Source organism: Pelobates fuscus, chromosome 10, assembly GCF_036172605.1.
Source record: "Pelobates fuscus isolate aPelFus1 chromosome 10, aPelFus1.pri, whole genome shotgun sequence".
Classification (NCBI taxonomy): Eukaryota; Metazoa; Chordata; class Amphibia; order Anura; family Pelobatidae; genus Pelobates; species Pelobates fuscus.
The window spans coordinates 105,829,323-105,846,426 of NC_086326.1; the positions used below are offsets into that span (position 1 = coordinate 105,829,323).

At 43.3% G+C, this 17,104-nt stretch overlaps 1 protein-coding gene across 3 annotated transcripts in view; it reads left to right on the forward strand.

The window, feature by feature from the left end:
• STX3 (syntaxin 3) overlaps positions 1 to 5,159 on the forward strand; it is a 49,800-nt gene extending 44,641 nt beyond the window's left edge. For 2 of the 3 annotated variants that reach the window (XM_063434790.1, XM_063434788.1), the window contains 2 exons: positions 646 to 767; positions 2,227 to 5,159. In XM_063434790.1, the coding sequence (XP_063290860.1) occupies positions 646 to 732 (87 nt within the window). In that variant the 3' untranslated portion in view covers positions 733 to 767; positions 2,227 to 5,159. The remainder of the gene's footprint in view (positions 1 to 645; positions 768 to 2,226) is intronic. The other variant, XM_063434789.1, reaches the window with a different exon arrangement.
• The last annotated feature ends 11,945 nt before the right edge of the window (positions 5,160 to 17,104 follow it).

The window sequence follows — 17,104 nt, forward strand, 5'->3', positions numbered from 1 at the left end:
ATCCCAATTAAATGAATTTGGCCAGGATACACATTGCATGTTCCCTCCTCATTATTTCAGCCTCCGCGAATAAATGAGGTGCTAGATTTAGGAATGCTATGCTAGTTGACTGATGGGCAACATGGAGACATTTGGTTCAAGGATAGAGGTAAGTATACAATGGTGTATTTTAGATTTCATTTTCAGACGTTGCAAACAGATACTTGTTAAATATGGAGAAAAGTAAAACCTATTATTAAAAATCCAGAAAAGTTACAGTTCCCCTTTAACATAGTTCTGGAAACCCAAATGTGTGTTGTATTTTTTTTTTTTTTATGCCTGTCCTTCTATCTTGTACTTATTCTTTCCTGTCACACCAAGCAACCAATCTTATAGTTTGCAAAATTCTTGCCATAAACATTTCAGAAAAATAATGCCCATTAACAGGGTACAACATTAAAAACTAATCACATTGCACAACAGCTTAGGCCCATGACAGAACTTTGACAGAATGACCGTGACAATTAAGTGTACAAATGCTACTGGTAAGTTTTTGGGTTTCAGATGAGTGACAACTATTCTGGGTTTCAATAGATTATGTTGTGTTCTTACCAGGATTTTCTTTATATATACATGTGTCCCTCTGCTTGATGTTCCCTCCCCCAGAAAATGATCATAATTGCTGTGGTGGTGATTATCCTGCTAGGGATTGCGGCCCTGATTATCGGCTTGTCTGTGGGATTGAAGAAGTGAACCTAAGGGTGAACCCTGTATAGAAAAATGCACTTGTAAGTAGTAAGAATTAACAAAGGTGGAGGAGTCGTATTTCAAAGACCACTCGTGACTTGTCACCGTCCTTCCTAAATGTTAAACTGGCTGGGGTCAGTTATCTGATTTGATTGATTACAATGGATCACCATTTATTTATAAATATTTATTTCTATGCAAATTACACACAACATTTTAAAATAAATTCTGAGAAGGATTTAGTGACATAATTTAGTTTCTGATAATTATAAAACATTACTGCAATACGTGAGTCATCTGAAATGGAAAAATCATTAATCATAGGTAATGCAATAACTACTGGAAAGTAAAGATTAAGGTTAATTTGATCCATTTAGAGCAAGATTCTTTCTGTAGCACGCATTACCAAAGTGCCCTTGATTTTTCAACTCCATTAACCCATGGGTATCATTCAAATAAAAAAAAAAAAAAAGAATAGTTACCTGCACACTCTCCCAAATCCCTATGCACAATTACCGGTTAATAGCGATAGATTTTTAGTACCACTTCAATGACGATTAAATTGCAAGCTCACATGCGTGAATCCTACACTAAGGGTATCTTTTCCAAGGAATGATAAATAAAGGTGAAACACTCACATCCCTTGCATCCTATGCCCACATACTAACAGATTACTGAACATTTTATTTCATTAATGGCAAAAGAACATTTATAAGGTTGCCCCAGCTCATGATTATATAGGACAATCCACCTTAGCTGAGTACATGCTGGTACAGTCCGTATTAACTGCTGGTAATGGCAGCCCAATTGCTAGTTTTAAATGTTTAGGATGTATGTCCCCACCTGATGCATTGCAGGTAGGGGCATATGGAGGTTTTAAAACCTCAATTATAGTAATGTGGGAGTCTTCGTGACCCCTCAAGGATGTTTATTCAATATTTTTTTTTTTAAATCTTAATTAATATTTTATTATTTATGTAGCGCCATCAAATTCCGTAGCGCTGTACAATGGGAATGTGGTGGCTGGCTAGCAAGCACTGGCTAGCTGCCACATAATTCACCCTTGCACTCTTAAGGTTTCTTTTGGTCCTGTATTTTATTGTTTTGGGAGTTTTCCGAATCCTATTGTTTGTATAGGATTCTGATGTGAAAGTATCTATTTTTAATCTGGATACCCAATAAATCCTGGAGATTGCTGCAGATTCGCTCAAGCAGACTGAACTCCAACAGTGTTTGGCTTTAATAAATATGAGTATTTCCAGTGCTAGACTTTGAGGAAAATCATTGTCAAGATAAATAGTTATGTATTTATTACCTTATGATAGATTCTCCATGAATTGAATTTTTTCTAGATTGTTTTCTAATAAGAAGTGCAATAGAAAAGCGTTTCCTCCTAAGAATCTCTTGCTTATTGTCGTTTGGGTTGCAAGGTAGATTTTTCAGTAAGATTGTGAATGACCGAACTGAATTCCTTACATCTCTCTTTTCTTTATTCCTTAGTCAAGCACTCCTTCCACCTGTATCAAGCGTCTGATCCCTGTGACCTTCCCCAGTCTTCTCCTACCACATTCAAACATCCGAAAACCAGCTTTACTTCCTTTTTATATGACATGGACCTTGTTCCTGATCCCTGAAAGCCCTACCTGTCCTGCTTACCCATTGTGTTTCTAAATTTACAGATACCACTCACATTCTTTACTTTTTTACTGAGTGGATGACACCATTCATAGCTGATTTTGGTCCATTTAGTTCTGATGTCTTTTTTTTTTTATATACTGTGATCTAGATAGGTTCTGCAAGGTGTTTGTTACATTTTTAATTATTTCATAAATCAGAGAGCACTGTAAATAATGCCATCTAACAAAGGGCATGGATTTCACCTGATATGTTTTCTTGTTGAGACACAGACAACCCTGAATGTGTACCTCTAACATAAAAGTGCCTCTGAGAAGTGACCTATCCTGGGGCAAATTCATACAGTAAGCGTAAACACAGAATGTGCATGCTGTTGCAGAATTAGACAACGCTGAGACCAAAGACATGTTCTGCAAGCACTTATGGCTATCCTGTAGTATGACAATCTGCTAAGTGGGACACTTAATGTTTAGATTGGCTTCATTGTGCATACTAATTCATGAGTTGATCTTTTTTGTTTCTTTAAAGCAATGGAAAGCTTCATGTTAAAGGGACACTATAGTCACCCAGACCGATTCAGCTCAATGAAGTGGTTTGGTTGCAATGTCCCTCAGGTTTTAACCCTTCAGATGCAAACATAGCAGTTTCATAGAAACTGCTATGTTTACATTTGGGGTTAAGCCAGCCTCTAGTGGCTGTCTTCCGGACAGCCACTAGAGGCGCACCTGCGACGCTGGAGGCATATTATGCCTCCATTGTGCAGAGCGTCCAAAGGAAAGCATTGAAAAATGCTTTCCTATTGACTGCTTGAATGCGCGCGGCACTTGCCGCGCATGTGCATTCGGCTCCGCTGACGTCGGCAGAGGGAGCTGACGTCAACGGGGGAGCCGGGCGCTGGAATAAGGTAAGCTGCTGAAGGGGCAGCTGTGCCCTTAGTACAGGGCTTACTTAAAGGATCACTATAGTGTCAGGAAAACCGCTTTGTTTTCCTGACACTATAGTGATTCTTTAAGTAAGCCCTGTACTAAGGGCACAGCTATGTGACAGAAAACTGAATTAGTGATGTGTGAAAGGAAAATGGCATATTTGGTATGCCATAGTACATTTTGAAATTAATGTTTTTAGGGAATTTAATATTCTCCTATATCACACCTATAGGAGTTGATATGTAGATAGGATTTAGACTTTTTTTTTTTTATTCTGTTGGTGCTTATATCTAACCTACATCTGCATTTTTGTGATTTTTTATTTATTTTTTCTGAATACTTGTGTTAGATACCATCATCAAACTGCACATCTATCTCATATATACTATTACATTCCTTATCACACTGAACCTGGCTAGTATTTTAATCTGGAATATCATCAAACTTCCAGGTATACAAGAGAATGAGCTCCTCATGTATTTTTGTATCCTTGAGTCTTTTAATTTTTACTCCCCATTCCGTATTATAAAAGGTCCCATCTCAATTCCTCCAGATATTGACGGAATGGCAAGCTTCTCCCCAGTTGTCTTTAGTGTGTCTCTTCTTATAAGTACAAATGACCAGAGTTGAATGGAACATGTGCTATTATTTCCTTACATCAACTCCAGAGCCAAACAAGCATCTTTTGAAGGGCACATCATTTTTTATGGGCCTGGTGGCAATCATGTAATTGCAGGCAAACCTATCCTACGCCATCAGACATGTCCAGGCTTTATACCATGTCAGATACTACACCAAGTTCATGACAAGTACCTTATTAGTATCGACCATAATATAAGAATTATTTATCATGTTTTAATGGTTTTTTTTTAGTATGCCCATAAACTTCTAATATTTCTGAACATTTATGCAGACTTTTTTCTCCGACCTGTATCATTTAGTGAGCCCAACTTATATTTAGGGAATTTGTCCATGTAATCTAAAGACTAGGCCAATTAAATTAATAAATTGGTAGTCTTTTTAAGGTATATGTTATGTATTAATGTACATATGTAAATATTCACTGACCACATGAAGGAACACATTCTTCTAATTTTCATCCTTTCTCTCTCTTGTTCTCTCAATTCTTCTCTCTGAAATATTTTTTTCGTCTTCCATGCTGCAGAAGAAGATAATGATTCTAATTTGCTGTATAATTCTAGTAATTATCACGGCATCGACCATTGGAGGAATCTTTGCGTGAGGTGAGAGCAATGGGTAGCCTCAAGAAGACTAATCCTAACCCATTGTTGTCGAAATGTAGCAGATTGTGCTAATAAACAAAATTGTAAAAGTGTAATAATGTATATATTGTAATCTTTGGTGTATGACAAGTTGGGGGTAGAACTTGAAAAGGTATCTGTTTGTTTATTTTTTTTAAAATTCAAATCCCCCTTATATTTATGGACAATTTTGTAGTTTTCATTCGTGAGACATAGATTGTTCGTGCTCCGGGCAGGAGTTGCTAAACTTTATCTTCTTTGCTGTTCTTGAATTTTTTTTCTCATGATGCCTAGATACACATCCATGCTATATCATCAATAGCGGGCACACGATATATTAGCTGCTCCTGCCTTGGGTATAAACAGTGTAATGTTTCTATTATTGTATCACAGATGTTTAACAAACAATATTTAATATAACGCAGGAGTCTAAGAACAACAATGGCAACCTTACCAGCTGTTGCAACACGCTCCATTCCTCTTCCTTAATATTATACTTTAGAAGGGTGATGGGAAAACTGCAGATCTCGTAAAATGAAGGAAGAAAATTGATGTACAGAAAAATTATGAGGATACATACTTGACCAAATTAAAGGATCTGTGAAATTTTTCTTTCTATGTGTTTGTGTATTTTTTTTCCCCCGCTGTATGTGTCTGTTTACTAAAATTAAATGTCCATTTTCCATGTTCTAAATCTAAAGGGTGCGCTTTGAAATTCGATTTTTTGTAGTAGTCTGATTAGTACATACATACTAGATTTAAGTTATCCATATTTTAAAAATATAAATAAAATACTTAAACATGTTGTTACCTAGCAAGGGCACGACTGTATAAATGAAGGTAGAGTGGTTTGTTGAAAGATTAGGCTACAATTTTATGTTTTAAATTGCATCATTTAGATCACTACCCAACAAACTTAATTGCACTTGTGCTCTCCTAAATGGGTTGTGTTTATACTTAAAAACGTATGAAAGACCCGAAAATTGCGCAGTGCCGTCTTAACGCATGGGCACACTTGGCTATAAGGGGATTACACCCCTGTCCCCATCACCCACCGAACCTGGAAGCACACGGCATACATGCCAGGAATGCGTAAGGAAGCAGCATCCATGCACCACAGCTCTGTGCCAGGACAAGTAGTACTGCAGAAGGAATGGAAGTGCACAGGACCTGAATCCTGAGAGCAGAGCAGGTATGATGCTGATTTAAAATGACCTGCTTTCAATGTCTCCAGTATGTGAGGAATGGGGTGGGGCTGCTTGCTGTATGTGTATTTAGCAATGTGTGTGTGTGTGTGTGTGTGTGTGTGTAATTTTCCTATTTTTCTATCTTACTCTTGATTTGTTCATCTTTTTACCCTATCTGCACCTTTATTATTTTTATTGAGTAGATCTCACACAGTACAAATCTACAGCAATTGTCTAAGAACACAGTCAGTAAAATATTAGAAACATATAGACTAATTGGATATCATGCTTTGTAATGTTATAGTAGTTTAAGTACCTTAAACAAGCGTTGCCTCCTATAGCACAAGCATAATAAGAGTAAAGAAGAAGGGGGGCGGGGCCGGGCCGCCGAGCTGAGCAGTCGCAGGCCAGCTCGGCTCCTGCAAGTGGAGGCACAAATAGCCTACTAACCGTGCTTCAAGGAGAGTTTTCCGGCGACATCTGCAACCCTCGGTGGCAACGGGCTGCCTGAGCCGAGGAGAGGCTTGCTCTCGACAGTTTTAGTCCCTCGGAGGATGGGACCCGCTGCAGCAGGCGGACCTATACTGGCGGTGAGTGATGCGGACGGCCGCCGCAGCACTATCCTGCCTGACGGAGCCTTACAAGCAGGGAAAACCTGCGGACCCGGCTCTGTTCCCCCCCCCCCCTATGGACCGGGGGGGTGATCCCGGTCCACTCAAGCCACGCTTACCAGCTCTCTGCACAGGCATCGACATACAGCCCGAGACCCGCACCCAAGATGGCGGAGCCCACGTGCACAAGGCCTGCACTCTAGGACGCAAGACGACCTGCAGCCACCATCCGCTCTGGCACATGGGACACTACCAGTTATGGGCCCGGACACCCGGAGATACTCCTGTCACATGGAGCTCAACAATCACCGCTCACGGTACTGCATTTCCGAGAGGCCCGCACACGCTTCATCTGAGCTGGGTGCTCACCGGGAGGTACCCCCCCCCCAGCCTGCCTTATACCAAGGGAGAAGCTAGGGGCCCGGCGGAACCCTGGGCCCACGGTCCTGATGATGGGTCCAATGGCACAAGGGCACGAGTGCCCATCAAGGCCTCAGGCAGAAGATGAGCAGCCCTCGGAAGCTGCATAGCCACTACTGAGATCCTGGTCTAAAGGCACCGGATGCAAGCGGGACTTTGGGCCCAGACTTGGCCCCCTGTTGCTGGACAACTTAAGGACTAACCTGAGTAACAGACCATTGGTGATATATGCCTAGCTTAGCAAATGTACCCCATCTTAACCCTATCAGCCTAATTACCCTCACTCAGCAGACGCTGGGGTAGACAAGCTGATTTAACCTATTGATAGCCTCTTTAAATCTCAGTAACACACACAGCATGATGTCTGACCTGATCCTCGTACTATACTAGCCAGCCTGACTAAAACTGCTGCTTCATAATAAGTGCCTATGGAAATGCCATTACTGTTATCTCTATGCATATCACTCTGCAGTCTCTTAACCTGTAACATACTTGGGCTCGGGTAGCTATCCCACTGTTGATCCTCGAGAAATGCCTGTTATTGAGCCTGGCACAAATTCTCAGCTTGCTTAAACTCATGTTTCAGCAAAACAATTAATCGCCTGTTATTGCTAAATCTGCGCTGCCAAGCCATGTATATCATACATACTGTATTGTGTACCTTCTAAGTTAAGCATGTTTATATAATATAAAACGAGGCTGCTAATCCTAGGAGATATTGCAATGTGTAATGATGTTTATAACCTGTATACCTGTCAGGATCGGGACAGGGATCCAACACGCAGAGTACAAAGTGTAGTAGGTACGTATACCGGACCTTAGAATGGCCGGACTTAACGTAAGGAGTAAGTAGAGAATGGTCAGAGGCAAGCCGAGGTCGAGGGAACGAGAAGACAGGTAAGCGAGAGACAAGCCGGGTCAAAGGATAACAGAGATAAGCAGAGTGATACAAACAAGCCGGGTCAGAACCAAAGAGACAATAGACATACAAGAGCACTGAGTGACTAGACTGGCTAGAACCACGACAGGGCAATGAGCAAATGCGGCAAGCTCTATTAAATACCCCGGTTCTAGGAGGTAATCACACCCCCGACGAGTCCTGGTTCGTGTTCAGGGTTTGAGTGACAGGTCGAGCCGGCTTGGCGTCATGACGTCGGCTACTGAGCGTCACGTCATAAAAGGGCGTGGATCCCTCGCGGCCGGCGTGTGACCGACCGGAGGAACCGCGAGGAACGGAGGAAACAGCCCTTCTGAACGGGAAAACGTCTAAGTCTCTCCTCTTATCAGAGGTAGAGACTACAGGTACCCTGACAGTACCCCCCCCCCCCCAGAAACGCCCACCGGTCGGAAGCATCCGGGACGAGATGGAAAGCGGGAGTGAAAAACCCTGCGGAGGCGAGGAGCATGAACATCCTCCTGAGGTACCCAATGTCAGGGTACCTGAGGCCTCTACCTCTAAGGGAGGTAGAGATTTGGTGGTTTGTCCGTCCAGGCGAGCTGTTTCCTTAGTTCCTCGCGGTTCATCCAGTCACTTAAACACCGGCCGCGAGGAATCCACGTCCTTTTCTAGCGGGACGCTCAATACGTGACGTCATGACGCTATCACGAGCGACCTGTCACTCAAGTGTTCGATATCCAATCGGCACTTGTCAGAGGCGTGATTACCATCCAGAGCCAGGGTATTTAAGCTTACTTCTCTCTTCAGCTCATTGCCCTGTCGTGGTTCTAGCTTGTCTAGTCACTCAGTGCTCTGGTATTCTAGTTTGCTCTATTTGGTTTTGACTCGGCTTGTTGTACTACCCTGCTTCTCTGTTCTCCCTTGATCCGGCTTGTCTCTCGCTTATCTGTCTTCCCGTTCCCTCGACCTCGGCTTGTCTCTGACTATTCTCTATTTCTCTCGGTACGTTAGTCCGGCCATTCTAAGGCCCGGTATACGTACCTTTCCACTCTTTGTACTCTGCGTGTTGGATCCCTGTCCCGATCCTGACATTACGACAGGGCCAATGGATCCTGCAGGTACAAACAGTCAGCTTGGTTCTTCTGATCTCAGGTTTGACGCCATGGAGCATAGGATGGATCAGATGGCCCTAGCACTACAGGCACTTTTGTCTCGTGCTAGTAACCCACCTGAGGAGACACGTACTCCTTCTATTTCTCCTGCAGTCTCAGGTCTAGAGGTAGCCACTGTAGGTGCTTCTTCCCGTATTAACCCACCAGTACGTTATGGCGGGTCACCGGAGAAGTGTCGTGGTTTTCTGAACCAGATTAGCATCCATTTCGAATTACAACCCCGTTCTTATCCTACAGATAGAGCGAAGGTTGGATTTGTTATTACTTTACTCATTGAGAAAGCTCTGAGATGGGCCAATCCTTTATGGGAGAATGATAATCCACTAGTCTATAATTATAATGCCTTTGTAGCTGCGTTTAGAAGAACTTTTGACCCTCCTGGTAGAAAGGTCAATGCAGCTAGATTACTGTTGCGCCTTAGACAGGACAATCGAACACTTGTGGACTATGCACTAGAGTTCAGGTCCTTGGCGGCAGAAGTTAAGTGGAACGAACAGGCTTATATAGATGTGTTTCTGAATGGGTTATCAGATATAATTCTTGACGAGGTCGCTACTAGAGAACTCCCTGAGAATTTGGAGGATTTAATTTCTTTTATATCTCGTATTGATGAACGCATAAGAGAGAGGCAGAACACTCGAGATAGGACCCGTAGACCCTCCTGTAAACTAGCGCCTACCTTTCAAAATTCTGAGTTCGAGGACTTACGTATTTCTGAACCTATGCAGATAGGCAGTACTCATCTCACAGAGAGAGAGAGACAGTACAGAAGAAGGGAGGGTTTATGTATGTATTGTGGAGTCAGAGGTCATTTACGCCTAAATTGTCCTAATCGTTCGGGAAACGCTCGCACCTAAGTTTCTCTAGAGGACAGGCCTTGGGTGTTTCTACTTTGTCCTCTATTCACAACTACAAAGAGTTCAGGCTTCTGTTACCCGTTTCTTTGAGGTGGGAGAAGGGAGTAGTAAAGACTATGGCACTAATCGATTCTGGAGCTGCTGAGAGCTTTATAGATCAGGGTTTTGCTGCCAAGCATGCTATCCCATCCCAGTTAAAAGAGACACCACTGGCTGTTGAGGCCATCGATGGTAGACCGTTACTTGAGCCTGTTATTTTCCATGAGACCATACCGATTAACTTAACTGTTGGCATCCTACATAAAGAGGATATATCCTTAATGCTCATTTCTTCTCCGTCTATTCCCATAGTCCTGGGGTACTCCTGGTTGAGGAGACACAACCCTATTATTAATTGGGAGTCAGGGGAGATAGTTTCGTGGGGAAAGAATTGTCAAGAAAAATGCTTGCGTAAGGTCTTACCTCTCGGATTGACTAACACATCGGCTACCTCTGACAATCCTACAGAGACACAAATTCCGCCTCAGTATCTAGATTTAAAGGCAGTATTTGACAAAAAGAAAGCCGATACCTTACCCCCACACAGGTCCTTTGATTGCAAAATTAACCTACTCCCTGGTACCATGCCCCCCAGAGGTCATGTATACCCATTATCTACGAAAGAGAACTCAGTTCTAGAGGAGTATATTCACGAGAATTTAGACAAGGGATTCATCAGGAGGTCCTCCTCCCCTGCCGGGGCTGGATTTTTTTTTGTTAAAAAGAAAGATGGTTCTTTGAGACCTTGTATTGATTATCGAGGCTTAAATAAGATAACCATTAAAAATGCCTACCCGATTCCCTTGATCACCGAACTCTTCGATCGTTTGAAGGGCTCTACAATTTTCACCAAGTTAGACCTCAGAGGGGCATATAACTTGGTGAGAATCCAGCAGGGACATGAGTGGATGACGGCATTCAATACTCGCTATGGTCACTATGAATATACGGTTATGCCTTTTGGGTTATGCAATGCACCAGCGGTATTCCAAGATCTGATTAATGAGGTTCTTAGGGAATTTCAGCAAGAGTGCGTCATTGTATACCTAGATGATATACTTATACATTCTAGTGAGATTGAGACTCATCACAAGCAAGTCAGGAGGGTTTTGCACAAGCTTCTTCAGCATGGTTTGTACTGCAAGTTGGAGAAATGTAGCTTTGATCAAACCCAGGTAACCTTTCTCGGCTATGTGATCTCTGGGGAGGGATTTAAGATGGATCCGGATAAACTCCAGTCTATTCTAGAGTGGCCTTTACCCAAAGGTCTTAAAGCCGTACAGAGATTTATTGGTTTTTCTAATTATTATAGGCGCTTTATTAAGGGCTATTCTTCAATTATCGCACCTATCACTAATATGACCAAACAGGGGGCTGATACTAAGAATTGGACTACTGAAGCTCTTCTTGCGTTCAAAACTCTCAAGGAGCTTTTCGCTTCCGCTCCAATTTTAGTTCACCCCGACACTTCCCTGCCTTTTCTGCTTGAGGTAGACGCATCAGAGACTGGTTTAGGTGCTGTCCTATCTCAATGGTTGGGTGTTGATAAACCATTACATCCATGTGGATTTTTCTCTAAAAAATTGTCCGGTACTGAGAGCAGATATGACATTGGTGACAGAGAATTACTAGCGGTTATCAAAGCTTTGAAAGAGTGGAGACATTTATTGGAAGGTACTTTACATCCTGTTACCATTCTAACAGACCACAAAAATTTGTCTTATATCGGAGAGGCCAAGCGTTTGTCCTCCAGGCAGGCTCGTTGGTCATTGTTTCTTACCCATTTCAATTACGTTCTGACTTACAGACCTGGCTCAAAGAATTCTAAAGCCGATGCGCTATCTCGCCAATTTGAGCCTTCTGCTTCAGTTGAACCACTTGTGTCCTCCATTGTACCCAAATGCAATATTATTGCTAATACCAGTCTTAAAATTCATTCTCCGCTACTTGACCAGATCATTAAGTCACAACATCTAGCTCCCGGAAACACTCCTGAGGGAAGAAACTTTGTTCCTCCTGAACTTCAACTGGAGCTCTTACAATGTTTTCACGAAAGTAAGATAGCTGGTCATCCTGGTATTCGCAAGACATACTCTCTGATATCCAAGGATTTCTGGTGGCCTTCACTTCGAAAAGATATTGAGGAGTTCGTCGCAGCTTGTGAGACTTGTGCCAAGACTAAACTACCTCATGCTTCTCCATGTGGCCTGTTACACCCCTTGGACGTTCCTGAGAAACCTTGGTCCTGTTTGTCCATAGACTTTATCGTTGATTTACCTGCTTCCAAGAGACAGACTGTTATTCTCACGGTGGTGGATAGATTTACTAAGATGGCTCATTTCGTACCATTACCTAAACTTCCGACTTCTCCTGAATTGGCGGAGATTTTTGCGAGAGAGGTTTTTCGCCTACATGGGATTCCTTCGGAGATTGTTTCTGATAGAGGTTCTCAATTTGTCTCACGTTTCTGGAGATCCTTTTGTTCTCAAATGGGTATCAAATTGAACTTCTCCTCTGCCTATCACCCTCAGTCTAACGGAGCTGCTGAACGTACTAATCAAAAGATCGAACAGTATCTGCGTTGCTTTGTTTCCGAACACCAGGACGATTGGGTCGGTCTGATTCCTTGGGCGGAGTTCGCACACAATAACCTTGTTTGTGATTCAACTCGCTCTAGCCCTTTCTTCATGAACTATGGCTTTCATCCTTCGATTTTTCCTTCGGTTTCCTCTTCTCAGGGGATACCGTCGGTTGATGATCATGTCGCCAACCTGAAGAGATTATGGGATCAGACTCGGCAAATTCTGTTACATAGTTCTTCGTTGTTCAAGAAACACGCTGACAAGCATAGAAGAGCGGCTCCTGTTTTTGTTCCTGGGGATAGGGTATGGTTGAGTACTAAGAATATTCGCCTAAAAGTCCCATCTATGAAATTTGCTCCTCGCTACATAGGTCCTTACAGGATTCTCACTCGTATCAACCCGGTTGCGTATCGCCTTGCTCTGCCACCTGCCTTACGCATTCCTAATTCTTTTCATGTCTCCTTGTTGAAACCTCTTATTTGCAACAAATTCTCCTCTAAGGTTTCCTCGCCTCGTCCTGTTCAGGTGGAGGGTCGGGAGGAGTACGAGGTCAGCTCCATCATTGATTCCAGAATTTCAAGGGGAAAATTGCAATATCTGGTCAACTGGAGGGGATATGGTCCTGAGGAGAGGAGTTGGGTACCTCAGGAGGACGTTCATGCTTCTCGCCTTCGCAGAGCATTTCACCTCCGCTTCCCATCTCGCCCCGGTTCCTTCCGCCCGGTGGGCGTATCTGAGAGGGGGGGTACTGTCAGGGTACCTGAGGCCTCTACCTCTAAGGGAGGTAGAGATTTGGTGGTTTGTCCGTCCAGGCGAGCTGTTTCCTTCGTTCCTCGCGGTTCATCCAGTCACTTAAACACCGGCCGCGAGGAATCCACGTCCTTTTCTAGCGGGACGCTCAATACGTGACGTCATGACGCTATCACGAGCGACCTGTCACTCAAGTGTTCGATATCCAATCGGCACTTGTCAGAGGCGTGATTACCATCCAGAGCCAGGGTATTTAAGCTTACTTCTCTCTTCAGCTCATTGCCCTGTCGTGGTTCTAGCTTGTCTAGTCACTCAGTGCTCTGGTATTCTAGTTTGCTCTATTTGGTTTTGACTCGGCTTGTTGTACTACCCTGCTTCTCTGTTCTCCCTTGATCCGGCTTGTCTCTGACTATTCTCTATTTCTCTCAGTACGTTAGTCCGGCCATTCTAAGGCCCGGTATACGTACCTTTCCACTCTTTGTACTCTGCGTGTTGGATCCCTGTCCCGATCCTGACACCCAAGTCCTCTCCTCAGGACCATATCCCTTCCAGTCGACAAGATACTGTAACCTCCCTCGAGAAATTCGAGAATCGATGATGGAGTTGATCTCGTACTCCTCCTGACCCTCAACCTGAACAGGGCGGGGAGAGGAAACAGTGGAGGAAAATCTGTTGCAAATTAACGGTTTCAGCAAGGAAACATGAAAAGAGTTAGGGATGCGTAAGGCAGATGGAAGTACTAGACGATACGCAACCGGGTTAATACGAGCCAGGACCCTGTAAGGGCCAATGTAACGAGGCGCGAACTTCATAGTAGGAACCTTTAAACGAATGTTTTTAGTACTCAACCATACCCTATCACCAGGAACAAAAACAGGAGCCGCCCTTCTGCGTTTATCAGCGTGTTTCTTGAACAACATGGAATTATGTAGGAGAATTTGTCGAGTCTGATCCCACAACTTCCTCAGATTGGCAACATGAACATCAACCGACGGTACCCCTTGGGAAGGAGAGACCGAGGGAAGAATGGAAGGATGAAAGCCATAATTCATGAAAAAGGGGCTAGAACGAGTGGAATCACAAACAAGATTATTGTGTGCGAACTCTGCCCAAGGAATCAAACCGACCCAATCGTCCTGATGTTCAGAGACAAAACAACGCAAATATTGTTCAATTTTTTGATTGGTACGTTCAGCAGCTCCGTTAGACTGAGGGTGATAAGCAGAAGAAAAATTCAATTTGATGCCCAATTGAGAACAGAAAGATCTCCAGAAACGTGAAACAAATTGGGAACCTCTATCAGAAATAATTTCGGAAGGTATCCCATGTAAACGAAAAATTTCTTTAGCGAATATTTCCGCCAAATCAGGAGAAGTCGGAAGTTTAGGTAAAGGCACAAAATGAGCCATCTTAGTAAACCTATCGACTACAGTGAGAATAACAGTCTGTTTTTTAGAAATAGGCAAATCAACAATAAAGTCCATTGCCAAACAGGACCATGGTCTTTCTGGAATGCCCAAGGGCTGTAATAGACCACATGGAAGAGTATGAGGTTGCTTGGTCTTAGTACAGATCTCACACACTGCAATGAAATCCTTAATATCCTTTCGTAAAGAAGGCCACCAGAAATCTTTAGAGATTAAGGAATATGTCTTGCGAATACCAGGATGCCCCGCCACCTTACTCTCGTGGAAACACTGTAAGAGCTCCCTTTGGAGTTCAGGGGGAACGAAGTGTCTTGCCACAGGAGTCTGCCTAGGTGCCAGATGTTGCAACTTCATGATTTGGTCAAGCAGTGGAGAATGAATTTTAAGACTTGTGTTGGCGATAATATTGCACTTGGGGACTATAGAGGACAACACTGGCTCAGACACAGTAGAAGGTTCATATTGGCGAGACAAAGCATCGGCTTTAGAATTCTTAGAACCAGGTCTGTAAGTGAGTACGTAATTGAAATGGGTGAGAAATAAAGACCAACGAGCTTGCCTGGAGGACAATCGCTTGGCCTCCCCAATATAGGACAAGTTCTTGTGGTCCGTCAAAATAGTAACAGGATGTAAGGTCCCTTCCAATAAATGTCTCCATTCCTTTAAAGCCATGATAACTGCTAGTAGTTCCCTGTCACCAATGTCATATCTGCTCTCCGGGCCAGATAGGTTTTTGGAAAAAAAACCACATGGATGTAATGGTTTATCCACACCTAACCTTTGGGACAGGATAGCGCCTACACCTGTCTCTGAGGCGTCTACTTCGAGTAGGAAAGGCAGAGTAGTATCAGGGTGAACTAAAATTGGTGCGGAAGCAAAAAGTTCTTTGAGGGTTTTGAAAGCAAGAAGTGCTTCAGTAGACCAATTCTTAGTGTCAGCCCCCTGTCTGGTCATATTGGTGATAGGAGCAATAATTGACGAGTAACCCTTAATGAAGCGCCTATAATAATTGGAGAATCCAATAAACCTCTGAATGGCCTTGAGACCCTTAGGTAAGGGCCAGTCTAAAATGGACTGGAGTTTATCCGGATCCATCTTAAACCCTTCCCCAGAAATCACATAACCAAGAAAGTTTGTCTGGGATTGATCAAAACTACATTTCTCCAGTTTGCAGTACAAGCCATGTTGAAGAAGTTTGCGCAAAACCCTTCTGACTTGTCTGTGGTGAGTCTCAATGTCCCTAGAATGTATAAGAATATCATCCAGGTATACAATAACGCAGTCCTGTTGAAACTCCCTAAGAACTTCATTGATCAAGTCCTGAAATACTGCCAGCGCATTGCAGAGACCAAAAGGCATTACGGTATACTCGTAGTGCCCATATCGAGTGTTGAACGCCGTCATCCACTCGTGACCCTGCTGAATCCTCACCAAGTTATATGCCCCTCTGAGATCTAACTTGGTGAAAATCTTGGGACCCTTTAAACGATCAAAGAGCTCGGTAATCAAAGGAATCGGGTAGGCATTTCTAACGGTTATTTTGTTCAAACCTCGGTAGTCAATGCAAGGTCTCAGTGTACCATCCTTCTTTTTAACAAAAAAAAAAACCAGCCCCGGCAGGGGAGGACGATCTCCTAATAAATCCTTTGTCTAGATTTTCACGAATATACTCCTCTAGGACCAAGTTCTCCTTAGTAGACAAAGGGTATACATTGCCCCTGGGAGGCATGGTACCAGGGAGTAGATTAATCTTACAATCAAAGGACCTGTGTGGGGGTAAAGTATCGGCCTTCTTTTTGTCAAATACCGCCTTTAAGTCCAGATACAGTGGAGGTATTTGTACTTCTGTAGGGTCGGTAGACTGAGTGGATGCATTAACTATGCAAAGCGGTGAGACTTTCTGTAAACACTTCTCCTGACAATTCTGACCCCATGAGATTATCTCCCCTAATTCCCAATCAATAATAGGGTTATGTCTCTTTAACCAAGAATACCCCAGGACTATGGGAACAGAAGGAGATGAAATGAGTAACAGAGATATGTCTTCCTCGTGTAAAATACCAACAGTTACGTTAACGGGTATGGTTTCACGAAAAATCACAGGCTCAACTAAAGGTCTACCATCTATGGCCTCAACGGCCAAGGGCGTCTCCCTTAACTGAGATGGAATAGTGTGTTTAGTGACAAAAACTTGGTCGATTAAAGCTCTCAGCAGCTCCGGAATCTATCAATGCCACAGTCTCTACTACTCCCCTCTCCCAAGTTAAGGAAACGGGTAGCACAAGCCTATGATCTTTATAATTATGAGTAGAGGACAAAATAGAAACACCCAAGGCCTGTCCTCTAGAGAAACTTAGGTGCAAGCGTTTCCCGATCGATTAGGACAATTTAGGCGTAAGTGACCTCTGACTCCACAGTACATACACAGCCCCTCCCTTCTCCTGTACTGTCTCTCCTCTTCTGAGAGATGAGTTTTGCCTATCTGCATAGGTTCTGGAAAAGGTAAGGTTTTGATCTCAGGACTTAGAAATGAGGGAGCTAGTTTGAAGGAAGGTCTACAGGTTCTATCTCGAGTGTTCTGTCTCTCTCTTAAGCGTTCATCAATGCGAGAG